The 16,821-nt window shown below is 38.1% G+C and overlaps 1 protein-coding gene across 1 annotated transcript; it reads left to right on the forward strand.

Annotated features, from left to right (window-relative positions):
- The first annotated feature begins 2,174 nt into the window (after nt 1-2,174).
- FETUB (fetuin B) lies at nt 2,175-16,821 on the forward strand. Its single transcript, XM_055308565.1, has 8 exons — nt 2,175-2,226; nt 2,958-3,180; nt 3,519-3,629; nt 4,921-5,008; nt 6,896-7,065; nt 7,783-7,884; nt 15,226-15,309; nt 16,004-16,821. Exons 2-8 carry the CDS (start codon nt 2,959-2,961, stop codon nt 16,382-16,384), a joined length of 1,158 nt encoding a protein of 385 aa, XP_055164540.1. The 5' UTR covers nt 2,175-2,226; nt 2,958; the 3' UTR covers nt 16,385-16,821.

Raw genomic sequence — 16,821 nt, forward strand, 5'->3', positions numbered from 1 at the left:
ACCAGAAGTCCTAGCCTGAGCAATCAGAAAACAAAAAGAAACAAAAGGCATCCAGTCGGCAAAGAAGTCAAACTCTCACTCTTTGCAGATGACATGATCCTCTATATGGAAAACCCCAAAGACTCGACCCCACAATTGCTAGACCTCATACAGGAATTCAGCAAAGTGGCAGGATACAAAATCCATACACAGAAATCAGTTGCAGTTCTATACACTAACAATGAGACAGAAGAAAGAGAAATTAGGGACTCGATCCCATTTATAATTCCACCCAAAACCATAAGATACCTAGGAATAAGCCTAACCAAAGACGTAAAAGATCTGTAGTCAGAAAGCTAAAGAACACTCATGAAAGAAATCGAGGAAACACAAAGAAATGGAAAAATATTCCATGCTCATGGATTAGGAGAACAAACATTATTAAATCGTCTAGCTACCTAGAGCAATCTATACATTCAATGCAATCCCTATCAAAATAGCATCAACTTATTTCTGAGTTGGAACAAATAATCCTAAAGTTTGTATGGAACCAGAAAAGACCCCCAAATAGCTAAAGGATCATTGAAAAAGGAAACCAAAACTGGTGACATCACAATTCCAGACTTCAAGCTCTATTACAAAGCTGTAATCATCAAGACAATATGATACCAGCAATGTCCACAATAGCCAAACTATGGAAAGAGCCCAGATGTCCATCAACAGATGAATGGATAAGGAAGATGTAACATATATATATACAATGGACTACCATTCAGCTATCAAAAAAATGAAATCTTGCCTTTTGCAACAAAGTAGATGGAACCAGAGGATATTATGCTAAGTGAAATAAGTCAGAGAAAGACAATTATCATATGATCTCACTCATATGTGGAATTTAAGAAACAAAACAGAGGATCATAGGGAAATAGAGGAAAAAATAAAACAAGACAAAATCAGAGAGAGAGACAAACCATAAGAGACTCTTAATCATAGGAAACAAACTGAGGGTCGTTGGAGGGGAGGGGTTGGGGGCAGATGGGGTAACTGGGTGATGGACATTATGGAGGGCACCTGATGTAATGAGCACTGGGTATTATATAAGACTGATGAATCACTGAGCTCTACCTCTGAAATCAATAATATATTACGTGTTAACTGAATTTAAATAAAATTTTTTAAAATAAGAAATAAGGTCCATTTTATCTAATGTCAGTATTGCTACCCCAGCTTTCTTTTGACAAACATCTATTTGCATGATAAATGTTTCTCCATCCCCTCGCTTTCATCCTGCATGTCTTTAGCTCTAAAATGAGTCTGTTAGGCAGCATATAGATGGGTCTTGTTTTTTTAATCCATTCTGTCATCCAATTTATTTTGATTAGAGCATTTAACACATTTACATTCAAAACTCTTATTGATAGATATGTATTTATTGCCATTTTATTACTTGTTTTGTGGTTGTTTCTGAAGATTTTTACTGATCCCTTCTTGTCTTTCTCTCACATCTTGCTGATTTTATTTAGTGATGTATTTGGATTTCATTCTCTCTATTTTTGCGTGTTTATTGGTAGTTTTTAATATGTGGTTACCATTATGTTTGTATATAATCTCTTCTGCAAATAGTAGTCTATATTAAGTTGATGGTTGTTCAGGTTTAAACCCATTCTTTTCTCCTCCTCAATTTTAGGCATACATTATTATATTTTATATCCTTTTTGTAGGGTGAGTTCTTTTATTTTTTTTTACAGAAATACTCATTTTACTGCTTTTGTGTTTCCTACTTTTATACTGTCATTTTAAAGCTCTCCTTTACACTCAAAGGGTCCCCTTTAATATTTCTTCCAGGGGATCCCTGGGTGGCTCAGCGGTTTAGCGCCTGCTTTTGGCCCAGGGTGTGATCCTGGAGTCCCGGGATCGAATCCCACATCAGGCTCCCTGCATGGAGCCTGCTTCTCCCTCTGCCTGTGTCTCTCATGAATAAATAAAATCTTTAAAAAATAAAATCTTAAAAAAATAATATTTATTTCAGGGCTGGTTTAGTGGTCACGAACTCCTTCAGTTTTGTTTTTTCTTTTTTTTTTTTTTTGTCTGAGAAACCCTTTTTCTCTCCTATTCTGCATGATTAGCTTTCTTAACCATAGTGTTTAATGAGTTTGCTTCCATATAGATCCACAGAAAGAGGATTGAAGAGACTTGAAGAGTCTTGAGACTTGAAGAGACTTGAAGAGACTCTTCAAGAGACTTGAAGTATGATGCAAGAACTATTGATGTACCATTCACTTCTTTTTTTTTCTTTTTTTCTTTATTTAAATGATGTCTTAGTTTTAAGAAACTTAAATAAGGCTAAATAAACACTTTCTAGCCACATCCCAAAGTGTGTTAGGCATGACACTGGTGCTTTATGTAGGTAATGTGGGTGGGGATAGAGCCATTTTCCTGATCTAACAAGAATGGTAAACACGGGAGGTCAGGCAGGAAATCTGAACTCACTGAGCACCATTGGGACTGAACCCGGGGTTACATGCCTGGAATAACTATTTGTGTGGACCAGGACATTGACTGGAGGGCAGGTGCCCCGGGGAGAAGGGAGAAAGTGACAGCCCACATATTCTGATTCAAGTGGAGCCCTGGACATAAACCAGAATCCAGTCATGACCTGCTAGGAACCTTGACCCAGTGTTTATTATGGTTTCTTAGGAAAAGGTTAGGAAACAAATTTGTTTGCATGACACTTGAATATAAGATTGCTCAGGGGTCCAAGGTTAGAAACATTGGCAAATCCCATCCAAAGTACTGACCTTGGGAAATCCATACTTAGAATTCAAGGAGCTAAAATGGGACATTGTATTTCAAATCCTGGTTACTGTTTAGATTGTGATTGCAAAACTGCTCAAACTGGCTTTACAGAGAGAATGCTGTAAGCAGCCCCATCCTTGTAGCTCTACATCCTGACCCATCCTGGGCCTTGTTCCTCACAGAATGGATCTGCTCCTATCCCTCGTGCTCTGCACGCTGGCGGCATGCTGCTGGGCTACATCTGTACCCATGCCAGTCCTCCCCTTACCTGTCCTCTCCCGTGACTGCAATAACTCGGGTATTCTGGAAGTCGCAGGCTTTGCCCTGCAGGACATTAACAGAGACCGAAAGGATGGCTATGTACTGAGCCTCAACCGAGTGAGCGATGTCCGTGAACACAGACAGGCAAGTAATGGTCCCCTATCCAGGACAGGTGCTTGCTGAAGTTGAGGAGGCCAACCAGGGGATGGGAACCCAAAGACACATGTTGGCAGGTGCTTTCCAAATCGGAAACCCTGCTAAGAACGTTCCTCTATTCTCTTCCAGGGTGTTCTATGTGTTTTTACTGTTTTTGTGCTAATAGTTCTCCTACTCTGACACTTGTCTAGTATCCCACAGGTTATCAAAAATCTTCACAAACATCACAGAGTTTGGCTTTGTCATAAAAGAGAGACTTTTTGGCCAGTCTTTAAGGGTTTCTGCTTCATGTGGGATGCGATGCATTTCTCAACCCCCTTCCACAGGTTGCTATGGGATCTCTGTTCTATCTCACACTGGATGTGTTAGAGACTGGCTGCCATGTACTCAGCAGGAAGCCGTGGAAGGACTGTGGGGTGAGGCACCTACATGAATCGGTAAGTGCTTATGTCTAGGTGCTCCAGAAAAGCTAGGTGTGTTCTGGGTTGGGTGAGGATTGCTCAATATGTGCCATTTCTTTAATGTCCTTCATTATAATCTCGGCCCAGGTGGTTATTCCAAGGCTGTAGATCAGAGTTTAATCAAAGGAGTTTCTGAGAGTCCCACTGGGAGTCATAACCCCAGAAGTGAAAAGTTGCTCCCAAATTATTTCCTACCTTTAAGACCCTCTTGTAGGCTCTGAGCTAGTGTTTGAATTATGAGAAAAAAAGATTTGAGATGTAATGCTCTTGCTGTGTATCTAAGGAAGACTGTAGAAGCAATGGAGGGAGAGCTGCTTTATTGGTTTTATTTTGCCTTATTTTGTTTCAGTGAACACTGATACAAGATGTGAGGCTGGGGAGAAGGTAGGCTTACAGTATGGGAGCTCCCAGAGGTGCCATGGAAGGATTTCCTGGAATCATAGAACCTAAGGGGCTCAGCATTCAACCTTTTAAAGGCAACTATTAAAGAAGCTTGAAAATAACCTAGCTTTCTATTGCATCTCAATTATCCTGAGGTTATTTCCATTAATTGATATGCAACTTTATATTTTGAGTGGAGGATTATGTTTAGAAGTTAAGTATTTGATTAAGATATCTTTTCTAATCATTTAACTGAATTTGTCAAATTGCACCTATCTAGTTTTGAAGAGCAAAGAATGTTCTTACCCTGTTGTGAATTATATTTGTTAAGGTGATACTAGCTGCTATAATACATACCCTAAAAAGTGTATACTAATTCCAACGTGGTAGAAGTTTATTTCTCACTCATGTAAAGTTCAAAAGAGAAATTCCAATCAAGAGGGGGCTTTCTTCCAGGAGTGACTTAGAGACCCAATTCCTTCCATGCTGTGGTTCTAGACTCTGTCCCCCTCAAGCCATGGTGTCTATGACCACCGTGCTCATCTGCATCAGGCTATGGAAAGAGAAAAAGCATGGTAGACAGGTGACATGTGGGAGAACTTCATGGGCCACATGGAAACGGTTCCAATCACTTCTCACATTCCTGTGGTTGCAATTCAATTATACACAGTCACATCTGATCTGGAAGGAGGCTGGGAAATGTGACTAGCTGGGTCTCAGAAGAAAGTTGAACTGTTTAATTTGCTTGCAATTTCTCACACCCCAAACTGCCAAAATTGGCCTTAGCTTTTCATTATTTAAAAATAAAATGTCTAGTCTAACTTCGGGGGTATTTTTAAAAGCCAGAGTTGGTTCCATCCTTTCATAAAATGTGTGTTTCTTCCAGGTTTATGGTCAATGCAAAGCACTATTTTATGTTAATAAGCCAGGAAGAGTTCTCTATCTACCTGCTTATAATTGTACTCTTCGCCCAGGTAAGAAGGCACTCTGATTTTGTTCCTTTTAATAAAAGATGGAAAAAGAGCATTAAATAGGGCTATGCCTAGAGTATACAGTGTTCTCCCATCCTATTCATACCAAGGCCATGTTCTTATATCTAGCATTTGCCTCTCCTGTGAAGTTTAACTTGCACCATTCCTTTTCCCCAGAAGGAATCTTCTTAAATCACTGCTTAAATCATTTATGATAGAGGGTTGCATTAAATCCTAAATTTTCAGTCTGATAGAAATGGCTTAATCTCTGGTCCCTAGGCTCCCTTTCTAGCTCTCTCTAACGTTATTTTCCTGACTATACCAACACTCCACTTCCTACAACTGGATGGATACTTCACTATTTTCCAGACACACATTGCACTTTCCAATCTCCACATCTACTTGTGTGCCTCCTTCTCCACTTAGAATGCCCTCACCTGACACCCTCTGCCCTTAGAACTTACATTCCTTGAGGACCCCCCAATGTTGCTGTTTCTACCATGTTCTCTATTCCAGAAAGGAAAGGTGCTCTCCTGTGCTCATCCCTATAAAGCTTAAGCCTAACCACTCATGGAACAACAGAGACAATATGCTGCCTTGATTTGGCTCCCCCAGCTTATATCGTGTAGAACATGTATTCCTTCCTCCCTGTCAAAAGCCCTCCCTCTGTTCCTATTAAGTGTGAGGAGGCCATAGTATTGTTGAATAAGTGAACTAAGAATGCGCTGAAACTAATGACACTTCAAATATGCACGTGTATTTGTTCTGGATCCTTCTTTGGAAAGCAAGCATCCAAGGCATGGGGAAACAGGATATGGCTACTTGTCAAACTGTTATGTGCATGTGACTCCCCTAGTGGAACTTGTTCAAGTGCAGATTCTGAATCTAGAGATGTGGGGTTTGGCCTAAAAGTCTGCATATCTAATAAGCTTCAGGAGATAACAATACTTTGGGAGATAAAGCAACAGAGCAAGTATTTTAATAGCCACAGTTTAAGCTTCCTGGTTGTGAAGAGGAGTCTTACTTTAAAAATCAGAGAACAACCAACAAGATAGACTGGGATTGTTGTTAGTGGTACCAGAGGTATAGAAGGTCAGGAAGTGACCCTTGGGGGCAACGGTGCAGGAGTGACAACCTATGGAAACTGCCTCATGATATGCCCAAATTCGTGCAAATAGACTTGCAGTTGATCAAAACAATGCATTTGCTCTATAAAAAGAACTTCTGGAAATGCTCCCTGGCCTGACGTTCACACAAGTTTTGCCACCCCCAGCTCCTCCCAATCAGAAATCCTCGCTATATATTTGGCATAATTATTCTATCCAGTAACACAGTGATTTGACCAATATTTGTTTTCTGGCTCACTTATATGGTGTGCAGTGACCTTCCATAGGTCATTCACACATCCGTCATTCACACATCTGTTCACTCAACAAGCATTTGCTAAGCACTTATAATGCATTAAACATTATATTAGGTGTTGGGGGCTAAAAGGTGAATAAGACACGACACTAATGAAATCCCAACATTTTAAGACATTCAGTCTGCCTGACAGAGGCAATGATGGTGAAAAGTATTGAGCTAACTGGAAAAAGTTTTTTAAATCAATATAAACACACATATTATGTATTTTTGAGCAAAATTCCTCAGGTAAATAACTTTGTGTGAGGTATAACAAAAATCTTGCTTTTTTGGAATATGAAAATAGTACACACTCACTGCAGAAAGCTTGCTGCTGACAGTTTTCTTTCCAGATAATGCCTTTTTCACTCCATCCTTGCTGAAATGATTTTTTTTTTAAATTTCTGCCTCTGCTGCGGTCATATGATTTATGGGATTAAAAATCATTAAGGAGTTTTATTTTTAAACTTCTCTCTTTGGTGTCAACAGTTTCTCGAAGAAAGATTCACAATATGTGCCCTGATTGTCCCAGCCCCAGAGCCACTGACTTGTCAGATCCCAGGGTTCTAGAAGCTGCCCTGGAATCTCTCGCAAAATACAACAATGAGAGCACCTCAAAGCAGTATTCTCTCGTCCAAGTCACCAGGGCTTCTAGTCAGGTGAGGCTGAAGTGTCGTTATACCAACAGTGTGTCTCATAACTGTTACTGTCAATTCCTAAACTGAGAGGAGTTTTGATTCCAACTGAAAAGCCTTTTCTTTGTTCCCTACTCGGGTAGACCTCATGTACATTCAATCATGTTTCAGTTTCTGAGTTATGCCATGGGATTTCCATCAGAGTTGTGGGACTCCATTTTACTTCATTGGCCTTAAGGTGAGAAGGGAAATAGACTCATAGTCTCCTTGGTTATTCTACTTAGGTTCACTATTTGCTGCTACAGTCTCATATTTGATTGACCAAGGATCATTTAGCAAGCCAATTTCTGCTTCATCTTAAAGTGTGGAGTAGATTACAGAGGTTTACAGATTAGGGAAAATGGAGGCTCACTTTTATTTGGATTATGTTGAATCTATTTATATAGAGAAAGACTAAGCTAAAAACAAATCTGCAGGAGAAAAAAGCAGCTCACCCAAGGGAAGGTTTTTAGAGCCCTTTCAAATCCTTAAGAAGGGAAGAAAAGTATGATGATTATATTTTTAAATAACAGAATCACAATATATGCTTTGATCTTGGGGGAGTACAAGGACAGCAGGAGACCTGTGTTGACAATGACTCTGAGGACATTTGGTTCTCGAAAATAAAATGCTGTCAAACCTGAATCATTTCTCCACATGGTAAGATTTAATTTTTATTTCTCAACTTCCCTCTCATACCAGTGGGTGTATGGCCCTGCCTACTTCGTGGAATACTTAATCAAAGAGTCACCATGTACCAAATCCCAGGTCAGCAGCTGCGCACTTCAGCCCCCTGACTCTGAGGTAAGTATTCGTGAATGTCTTCATAATTTAAGATTTGTGTTCACGAGTCATCTATACATACTTATGATCATAAATTATTACATGAGGTGTTATAATGCATGAGATGCTTTTCTTCCCCTCAAGGAACAACTAAGTAGAGATTGTGTTGGCTCAGATGCAATAATAAAGGATTTTATTTTATTGTAATTGCAATTTTCATCAGCAATATGATGCCTTCACACACACAAAAAAAAATGATCATAGGGCACTATAAAACACAGATTTTCTCAGTGGTTTGTAATACTCCTGCTTCTATCTAAACAAATCCAGTTATATTTGGAATACAGCATGGTGTTCCATTCCTTGGACCACTCCGTAAGAAGGAAAAGAAGTCAAATAGGGTTTTTTTCAAAGAATGTGGCCAAGATAGGCAGGGCACCTTGAAACCATCCGAAACATACCTGGTGGGAAATGTTGATTGACACAATGTGTTATAGCACAATTGGGTAAAATGAGTCAAAAGGCTTTTTCCTCCTTATTTACTTATACTAACAACTTTATTATGATATAATTTACACATCATAAAATTCACCCTTTAAGGTGTATTCACAGAGTTGTGCCACTATCACTACTATCTAATATTAAAATATTTTCATCATCCCATAAAGAAACACCATACCCATTAGCAACTGTTTCCTTTACCCCTCACCCAACCAAGCCCTTGCTTGGCTACTTGTTATCTCTATGACTTAGTCTTTTTCTGAACATTGTGTATAATGGAATCATGTTGCGTATAACCTTTTGTGTCTGCTTTTTTTCGCTTAACATAATGTTTTCAAGGTTTATCTGTGTTGTAGCATGTATCAGCACTTCATCCCTTTTTATGGCCAAATAACATTTCATTGCATGGATGCACCATGTACTGTTTATTCATTCATTAGTCTATGGATATTTGGGTTGCTTCCCCACTTGAGCTATTATAAGTAATGGTGCTATGAGCATTTGTATACAAGTTTTCACGCATACTATGTTTTGTTTCTCCTGAGTATGTAGTTTGAAGTGGGATTGCTGGGTCACACTTTATGTTTCACCTTTTGACTAACTGCTGAACTGTTTTCCAAGGTGACTGCACCAGTTTCACAATCCCATCTGCAATGTAGGAGGGATTCAATTTCTCCATATATTTGCTCATACTAATCATTACCTGTCTTTTTTATTGTAGCTATCTTATTGAGTATGAAGTGATATCTCATTTTGGTTGTTACCTCCATTTTCCTCATGGCTAACGATATTAAGCATCTTTTAATGTACTTATTGGCCATTATTATATATATGTTCCTTGGACATTTCTCCAATTTAAAATTGGATTCTTTATTTTCTTATTGATGAATTGTAAGAGTTTTTTACATATTCTAGATACAATCCCTTTATCACATACATGATTTCAAATATTTTCACTCATTCTCTGGGTTGTCTATTCATTTTTTTAAAGATTTTATTTATTTATTTATTCACAAGAGACACAGAGAGAGGCAGAGACATGGGCAGAGGGAGAAGCAAGCTCCCTGTGGGGAGCCCAACATGGGACTTGATCCCAGGACCCCGGGATCATGCCTGAGCCAAAGGCAGACAACCACTGAGACACCCAGGTGTCCTGGTTTTCTTTTCTTTCTTTTCTTTTCTTTTCTTTTCTTTCTTTGTGTGTGTGTGTGTGTGTGTGTGTGTGTCCTTGTTTTCTTGATGATATTCTTTGAAGCGTAAAAGTTTTTAATTTCCATGGAGTCCTATTTATTTATTTTTATTGTCACTGAATGTTCTTTTGGAGTCATCTTTAAGAAATCATTGCCTGATCCAAGATCACTAAAATTTTCTCCTATGCATTTTTCAAAAATTCTTGTAGTTTTAGTTCTGATGTATAGGTTTGTGACCCATATTAAGTTAATTTTTGTATATTGCATAAGGTAGGTGATTCAACTTCATTCTTTTGCATGCAAATGTCCATTTGTCCTAGAATTTTTTTTGAATAGACAATCATTGCCTCCCATTTAAGTGTCTTGGCATACTTCTTGAAAATCACTTGGCCATCAATGTCAAGGTTTATTTCCACACTCTCAATTTTATTCTATGGATCTATATAGCAATCCTTATACCAGTGCCTCACTATCTTGAATACGATAGCTTTGTAGCAAATTTTGAAATTGGGAAGTGTGAGTCCTCCTATTTTGTTCTTCTTATTCAAGATTACTTGGGTATTCCAGATCCCTTGCATTTTCATAATAATTTTAGGATCAGGGGATCCCTGGGTGGCGCAGCTGTTTAGCGCCTGCCTTTGGCCCAGGGCGCAATCCTAGAGACCCGGGATCGAATCCCACATCAGGCTCCTGGTGCATGGAGCCTGCTTCTCCCTCTGCCTGTGTCTCTGCCTCTCTCTCTGTGTGTGACTGTCATAAATAAATAAAAATTAAAAAAAAAAGAACTTTCAAAAAAATATTAAAAAAAAAATAATAATTTTAGGATCAGCTTGTCATTTTCTATTTTAAAAAGGCAATTAGAAATGTGATAAGAATTGCCCTGAATCTGTAGACCAATATAGGACATACTGTCATCTTAACAATATTAAGTCTTTCAAGCCGTGAATATGGATTGTCCTTCCTTTTGTTTAGGACTCATTTGATTTCCTTCAACAGTGTTTTATAGTTTTCAATGTTTGATATTCACTTATTTGTATATCTAAATATTTTATTCTCATTGATGCTAACATAATGTATTTGTTTCTTTAATTTTGTTTTTGAATTGTTTACTGCAAGTAAATAGAAATACAATTGATTTGGGTATACTGACCTTGTATTCTGTAACCTTGCTGGATTCATTTAGTAGTTTAATAGTGATCTAGTACATTCGTTAGGATTTTCTACACGCAAGATCATGTCATTTGCACTTAGAGATAGTTTTACTTCTTTCTTTCCAATGTGCATGCTTTTTAATTCTTTTTCTTACCTAATTTCTTTGAACTTCCAGTACAAATCAGACAGAAATGGGAAGAGTAGACATTCTTATCTTATTCCTGTGGAAAGCATTCAGTATTTTATCATTGAATATGATGTTAACTCTAGTTTTTTCATGGATGTCCCCTATTAAATTGAAAAAGTTCTATTCCTAACTTCTAAATATTTTTTCTTAATAATAAAAAAAGCAGTATTAGAGTTTATTAAATGTTTTTACTGAGTTAATGAGATAATCATGGGTTTTTTTCTCCTTTAATCTATCATTATTGTATGTAACAATGACTATTGTATGTTAAAACAATTTTACACTTAAGGGATGAATTCCAATTGATCATGATATTTAATCCTTTTTATGTTTTGCTAAATACAGTTTGCCAGTAATTTTTTTACAAGATTTTCCACTTATAAGCATAAGAGTATTAATCTCTAGTTTCCTTGGATTGTCTCTGCCTGATTTTCATGGGTTTAACATTAGCCTCACAGAATGAGTTTGGAAAAATTCCCTCTTCTTCTATTTTATTTTGAAAGAGCTTGTTAAGTATTGGTGTTCAGTCTTCTTTAAATGTTTGGTAGAATTCACCAGTGGGCCTGAGCATTTCTTTGTGAGAAGTTTGGGGCTTTTTTTTTTTTTTTTACTATTATTAATAATTCAACCTCTTTACTTGTTAGAGGTCTATTCAGATTTTCTATTTCTTCTTGGGTAACTTTTGGTAGTTTGTGTCTTCCTAGGAATCTGTGTATTTCATCCAAGTTAACCTAATTTCTCAGCACCATAGGAAAATGTTCATTGTATTCCCTTATTTCTGAAAGATTGGAAGTAATGTTCCCTCTTTAATTCCAGAGTTAGTAATTTGAGTTATTTTTTCTTGGTCAGTCTACCTGAAGTTTTATCAATTTTGTTGATCTTTTCAAATAATCAACCTTCAGTTTTATTTTTCTGGGTTTTTAAAATCATCTAGTTCATTTATTTTCTCTCTGTTCTTTATTATGGCCTTCTTTTTTATTGCTTTGGGATGAGTTCTTTTTTTCCCCTAGGTTATATAAACAGTTTGCTATCCTTTTTTTTTTCTTTTAAAGGTTTTATTTATTTGAGAGAGAGTGTGTGTGAGTGAGAGAGAGCACAAGCAGGGGGAGGGGAAGGAGGAGAAGGAGAAGCAGACTCCCCTCTGCAGGGAGCCCCAATTTGGAGCTCGATCCCAGAATCCTGGGATCACTACCTGAGCCAAAAGCAGATGCTTAACTGACTGAGTCACCTAGGTGCCCCCGCTCTTTTTCTCCTTTAACAATAGTATTTACATCTACAGATTTCCTTCTAAGCAATGTTTTAGCTGCATCTCGTAAGTTGTGCATGTTTTGTTTTGGTTTCCATTCATCTCAAAATATTTTCTAATTTTCTTTGTGATTTTTTTCTTTGACCAATTGGTTATATAGGCATATGTCATCTAATATTTGCAGAATTCCCCAATTTTTTCTCTTATCCATTTCTAATTTCATTCTATTGTGATTGGACAATATGTTCCATATTATCTCAATTCTTTTAAATTTATTGAAGTTTGTTTTATAATTTAACATAATGTTCTATGCACACTTGAGAAGATTGTGTATTCTACTGTCTTTAGGTGGAGTGTTCTGTAATGATTCGTTTACAGTGTTGTTTAAGTCTTGTATTTCCTTGATGTTCTGCATAGTCGTTCTAACCATTACTGAAAGTGAGGTTTCTATCTATTATTGTTGACTTGTCTTTATTTTCCTCAAATTCTGTCAGTTCTGCTTATGTTCTTTGGGGCTCTGTTGTTAAGTACATATATATTTATAGTTGTTGTGTCTTCCTAATAAATTGAACTTTTTATCATTATAAAGTGTTTTCCTTGTCTCTACTAACAATTTTTGTCTTAAAGTCAACTTTGTTTCATATCTGTTTCATTGCAGCTCTCTTTTGGTTATGTGTATATAAATGTATATATAAATATATAATATTTTTACTTTTAGCCTCTGTCTTTGGATCTAAAGTGTGTGTCTCAAAAACCTTGTATAATTAGTCAAGTGAATTTTCTCAAGGAATAATTGGGAAAACATTTTCATCCTATTCTGTAGGATCACTCCTCACTTCTCAATAACATTCTGGGCAGATCCACAGCTTTCTGGTCATTTTCAATAATAAGCTCAACTTCACTTAGGTAATTCAGATTCACTTGCAGTTCTGAAAAAATTATACTCAATCAATTCTGAAACAACACTTTTATCTTATATCCAATGCAAAGCTTTTCTTTCTCTCTGTAGCTCCAGCCTGACTCAGAGCTTAGGACCTGCTGTGAGAAAGGAAGTCAAGGTCTATTCTTTCATTTCTTTCTCCCCCTTCTGTAATTTTTTGTTTAATTCTGGCTCTTCCAAGTTCCAAGAAGAATGAGAGAGGGGAAGAGTGAACAGTACAAAGTCTTTTTTTATATAACTGCAGTTGTAGTTTTCTCTTGGTCTACACTCGCCCTCCATAAGACAGGTTCCAGTACTGGTTCTCTAGAGTAATACCGGTGTGGATTCATCCAGAGATCCTTTCCTGGCAGTATGGTGTATTCTCTAGTTGACTCCTTGGAGCCACTCCTCCTCAGATTCAGCCCTCACAGATTTTTACTATCATATGCCCCTTGTCTGGAAGATTGTCCCTTCAGTAGATACTTTCAAAAAAGACCTACCAATGGCATTTGCTTGTCCCATGGAATTCACTCATTTTTACTCTTCCAAACAATTGAAACAGTCTTCCCTTTCCTGCCCTTTCTCCTTACCCTACCATAGTAGGCTGCTTTAGCCAAGATCCTGCTTTCAGAATGCTCTGAAAGAAAAGCTAATATTAATCTTCATAGCCCATATGTCCTCACACTTCACATGTTAAGCATGACCACAAACTCCCTCTTTGTGGTTCACTCTAGATTCATCAGGAACTAGAGTAGCTCAGCAAATCCTACTCAGAATAGGAGTAGACAGGCTCTACTTGGTACAGGTAACTGCAGTGTCTCCAGAAGGTTCTCTTAAAGAGTGTCTCCTATATGATTTGGTGATGAATTGGAGAAGGAAAGAGGCTAAAGCACAATTCTCCAAGGACTTTCTACATTAATAAATTTTCCCATCCTAAGGAATTTCTAATCTTCTCTTTCTATAGTCTGGACATGGGTGATCGAGTAATATTCAGGCAATCCATTTAGACACATTTTAGTAAATTCCATGTGAATATTCTTAAGAGTTCTTCTTTAGAAATTGAGGCAACATTTTATTACAACATTCTATTTGTACTTGAATATACGTATACTCTATGACTCTAAAATTCCTCTTCTAGGAATTTACTCTGAGAAAGTAACTAAGAACTTATTAAATAATGCAGAGGAATATTAGCTAGTGATTATAAAGAAGATCACAGAAAACTATTTAATGCCATTAAAGGATTTTCACAATATATTATTAAGTGACAAGAGAGAGTTATAAAATAATATATGTAACAATCCTATTTATCTAGAAGAAAAATATATATGCATAGGAAAAAGGGTTACAGGAAAATAAATCAAATCATTGTGGGAAACAGGTATCTTTCATGCAGTTACAGGTCTTTTTATTTCTTTTTGTTTATTCATATTCTAAATAAGTATTTATTATATTTGTATTAAGAAAAAAATTACTTTATGTCTAAATAAAGAGATGTTGAAGGAGCTGAGAAGGATTCTGTCTGAGGAAACACAGGTGGAATATACATAAAAGGCACTACTATGTGAGAGATGAGAACAGGTTTTCAAAATGACCCAAGGATAGAAGTAAGACCAAGAGGTAGATGTTCTGTAGAGACAGATTTCTACTCAATACAAAGAATTTTCTAATGGTTTGTCCTCAAGAAATCCTGGGTTTAGAAACACCTGGGTGGCTCAGTCGGTTAAGCATCCGACTCTTGATCTCAGCTCAGGTCTTGATCTCAGGGTCATGAGTCGAAGCCTCTCATGCTTAGCATGGAGCCTACTTTTTACAAAAAGGAAAGGTGGGGGTCCCTGAGTGGCTCAGCTGGTTAAGCACCCAACTCTTGATCTCAGCTCAGGTCTTGATTTCATAGTCATCAGTGGAGCCTACTTAAAAAAATTAAAATAAATTTAAAAAATAATTCCTGAGTTTCACATCATTGGAGGATATTTAGCCTAGTTTGGGTGATTATTTGGTAAAAATGATCTAGAGAGAATTGACTCAGAGCCTGCCCATAACATGGTAGGAACATAAAAATGTCGATTGGTTGTGTGTCTACAAAAGCAGAAAGCAAGTTGATTTCTATTTATAATCATTGATAATCATTAATACTCACAGGACATTGTGTTTTCTCTTTCTTTAGCCTGTTGGTATTTGCAGTGGTTCTCTGGGTCAAAGAGGATTAGAAAAGTTTGTCTCCGTGACTTGTCACTTCTTTGAACCACAGGTATTTTTCAATCTAATTGTTTGTCTTCTTGTGAAGAAGGGAACAGATAAGCTAAATTCTAACTGCCCCCACCCCACCCTCTCCTTTTTATTTCCTAAAATCCATGATCATCACTTTATTCATCCTGGCCCAACGTCATACCCACAGCATGGCAGGTTAAAGACCAGTCAGTCATACTTTGTTCACTATGAGGCAGAGAACTATAGTTGAGAGGGTGATTGAGACAGGCCACCCTGTCCCAGTGTGACTCTGGGAACATTCTTCCCTCTCTGAGTCTTGGTTGCCTCGTCTGTAGAATGGGATTGCAACATCCACCTGGTTCAGATCCCTGTGGGAAACAAAGAGAGGAACTGGATGAAGGGCCCTGTATTGGGCCTTGGCAATGAATAAGCAATCAATAAAAGTAGCTGTGGCTGCACTACTGCAAACAGGGTGACAGTTCCCCGGGGGACTTGAAAGAAGCCATTTAACCTCTCCAAACCACTGTTCAGCTCTGAATTTGTAAGACTTGCAGCCAAGCTTCTGTTGTCTGGTTTTGCTTCTTAACCCTTTAACCAGAGGTTCATCCCTCTAGTTGGTTTCCCTTTGAAACATTCCACCGGAAAGTCCCAGAACAGCTTAGCTTGGTAGTAGCCATGGCAGGCAGAAGTTTTTCCTGGGAATATTCCCTTATTTGAAAATGTTCATATTTCAGGTTCCTGTACCTGGAGAGGAAAATGCTTCTGCTAGCCAGAGACCTGTGGACCTCCCTGGGGTGGGAGAGTCCCAGCAGAAAAACACAGCTCCTACCAACTCACCCTCCAAAGCTGTGCCTAAGGGATCTGTCCAATATCTCCCTGACTTGGATGATGAGAAGAAGCCTGAGGGTGCTCAGGAAAACAGCCCTGTCGAGGCCTTCCCTGTGAAGCTAGATCTCACCACAGATCCTCAGGGAGAAAGCCTGGATGTTTCCTTCCTTTTCCTGGGACCTATGGAGCGGAAGCTGGTTGTCCTGCCTTTCCCCAACAAAGAACAACGCTCTGCTGAGTGCCCAGGACCAGCACAGCAGGGCAACTTTCTTATTCTCCCACCATGAGAACCACATAAAGGATTCCATGGGGGTACAGTGCCTTGTGGGAGAAGGGAGGTGCTGGAGAATGGGGACAGGGAGACAGAGAACTCAAATGTAGAAAGTGACTAATAAAGTGTATCATTTGACTCTTTGTGGTCTCATCATGTTATCTGGAAGTGTAAATAATGAGACTACACCGTCGACTTATACACACGGCTGCATCCCTTCTGAACCATCCAAGGCCTCACACACCATGGACAGATGCCTCTCTTCCTCTCCTGTCTTCAGCCTCTCCCTCTGTAATCTTACTGCCTGTTTGCTAAGTCTCTGACATAGGGCCTGCCATATTCAGAAATGTCCTCTTCTTTCTGGGCAAAAGCACATTGTGAGTCATTTGATCAAAATGAGATAAAAATGGAAGGATATCAAGAAACTGGGGAGACGCCTGGGTGGCTCAGCGG

This window comes from Nyctereutes procyonoides, unplaced genomic scaffold, assembly GCF_905146905.1.
Source record: "Nyctereutes procyonoides isolate TBG_1078 unplaced genomic scaffold, NYPRO_anot_genome, whole genome shotgun sequence".
NCBI classification, from domain to species: domain Eukaryota; kingdom Metazoa; phylum Chordata; class Mammalia; order Carnivora; family Canidae; genus Nyctereutes; species Nyctereutes procyonoides.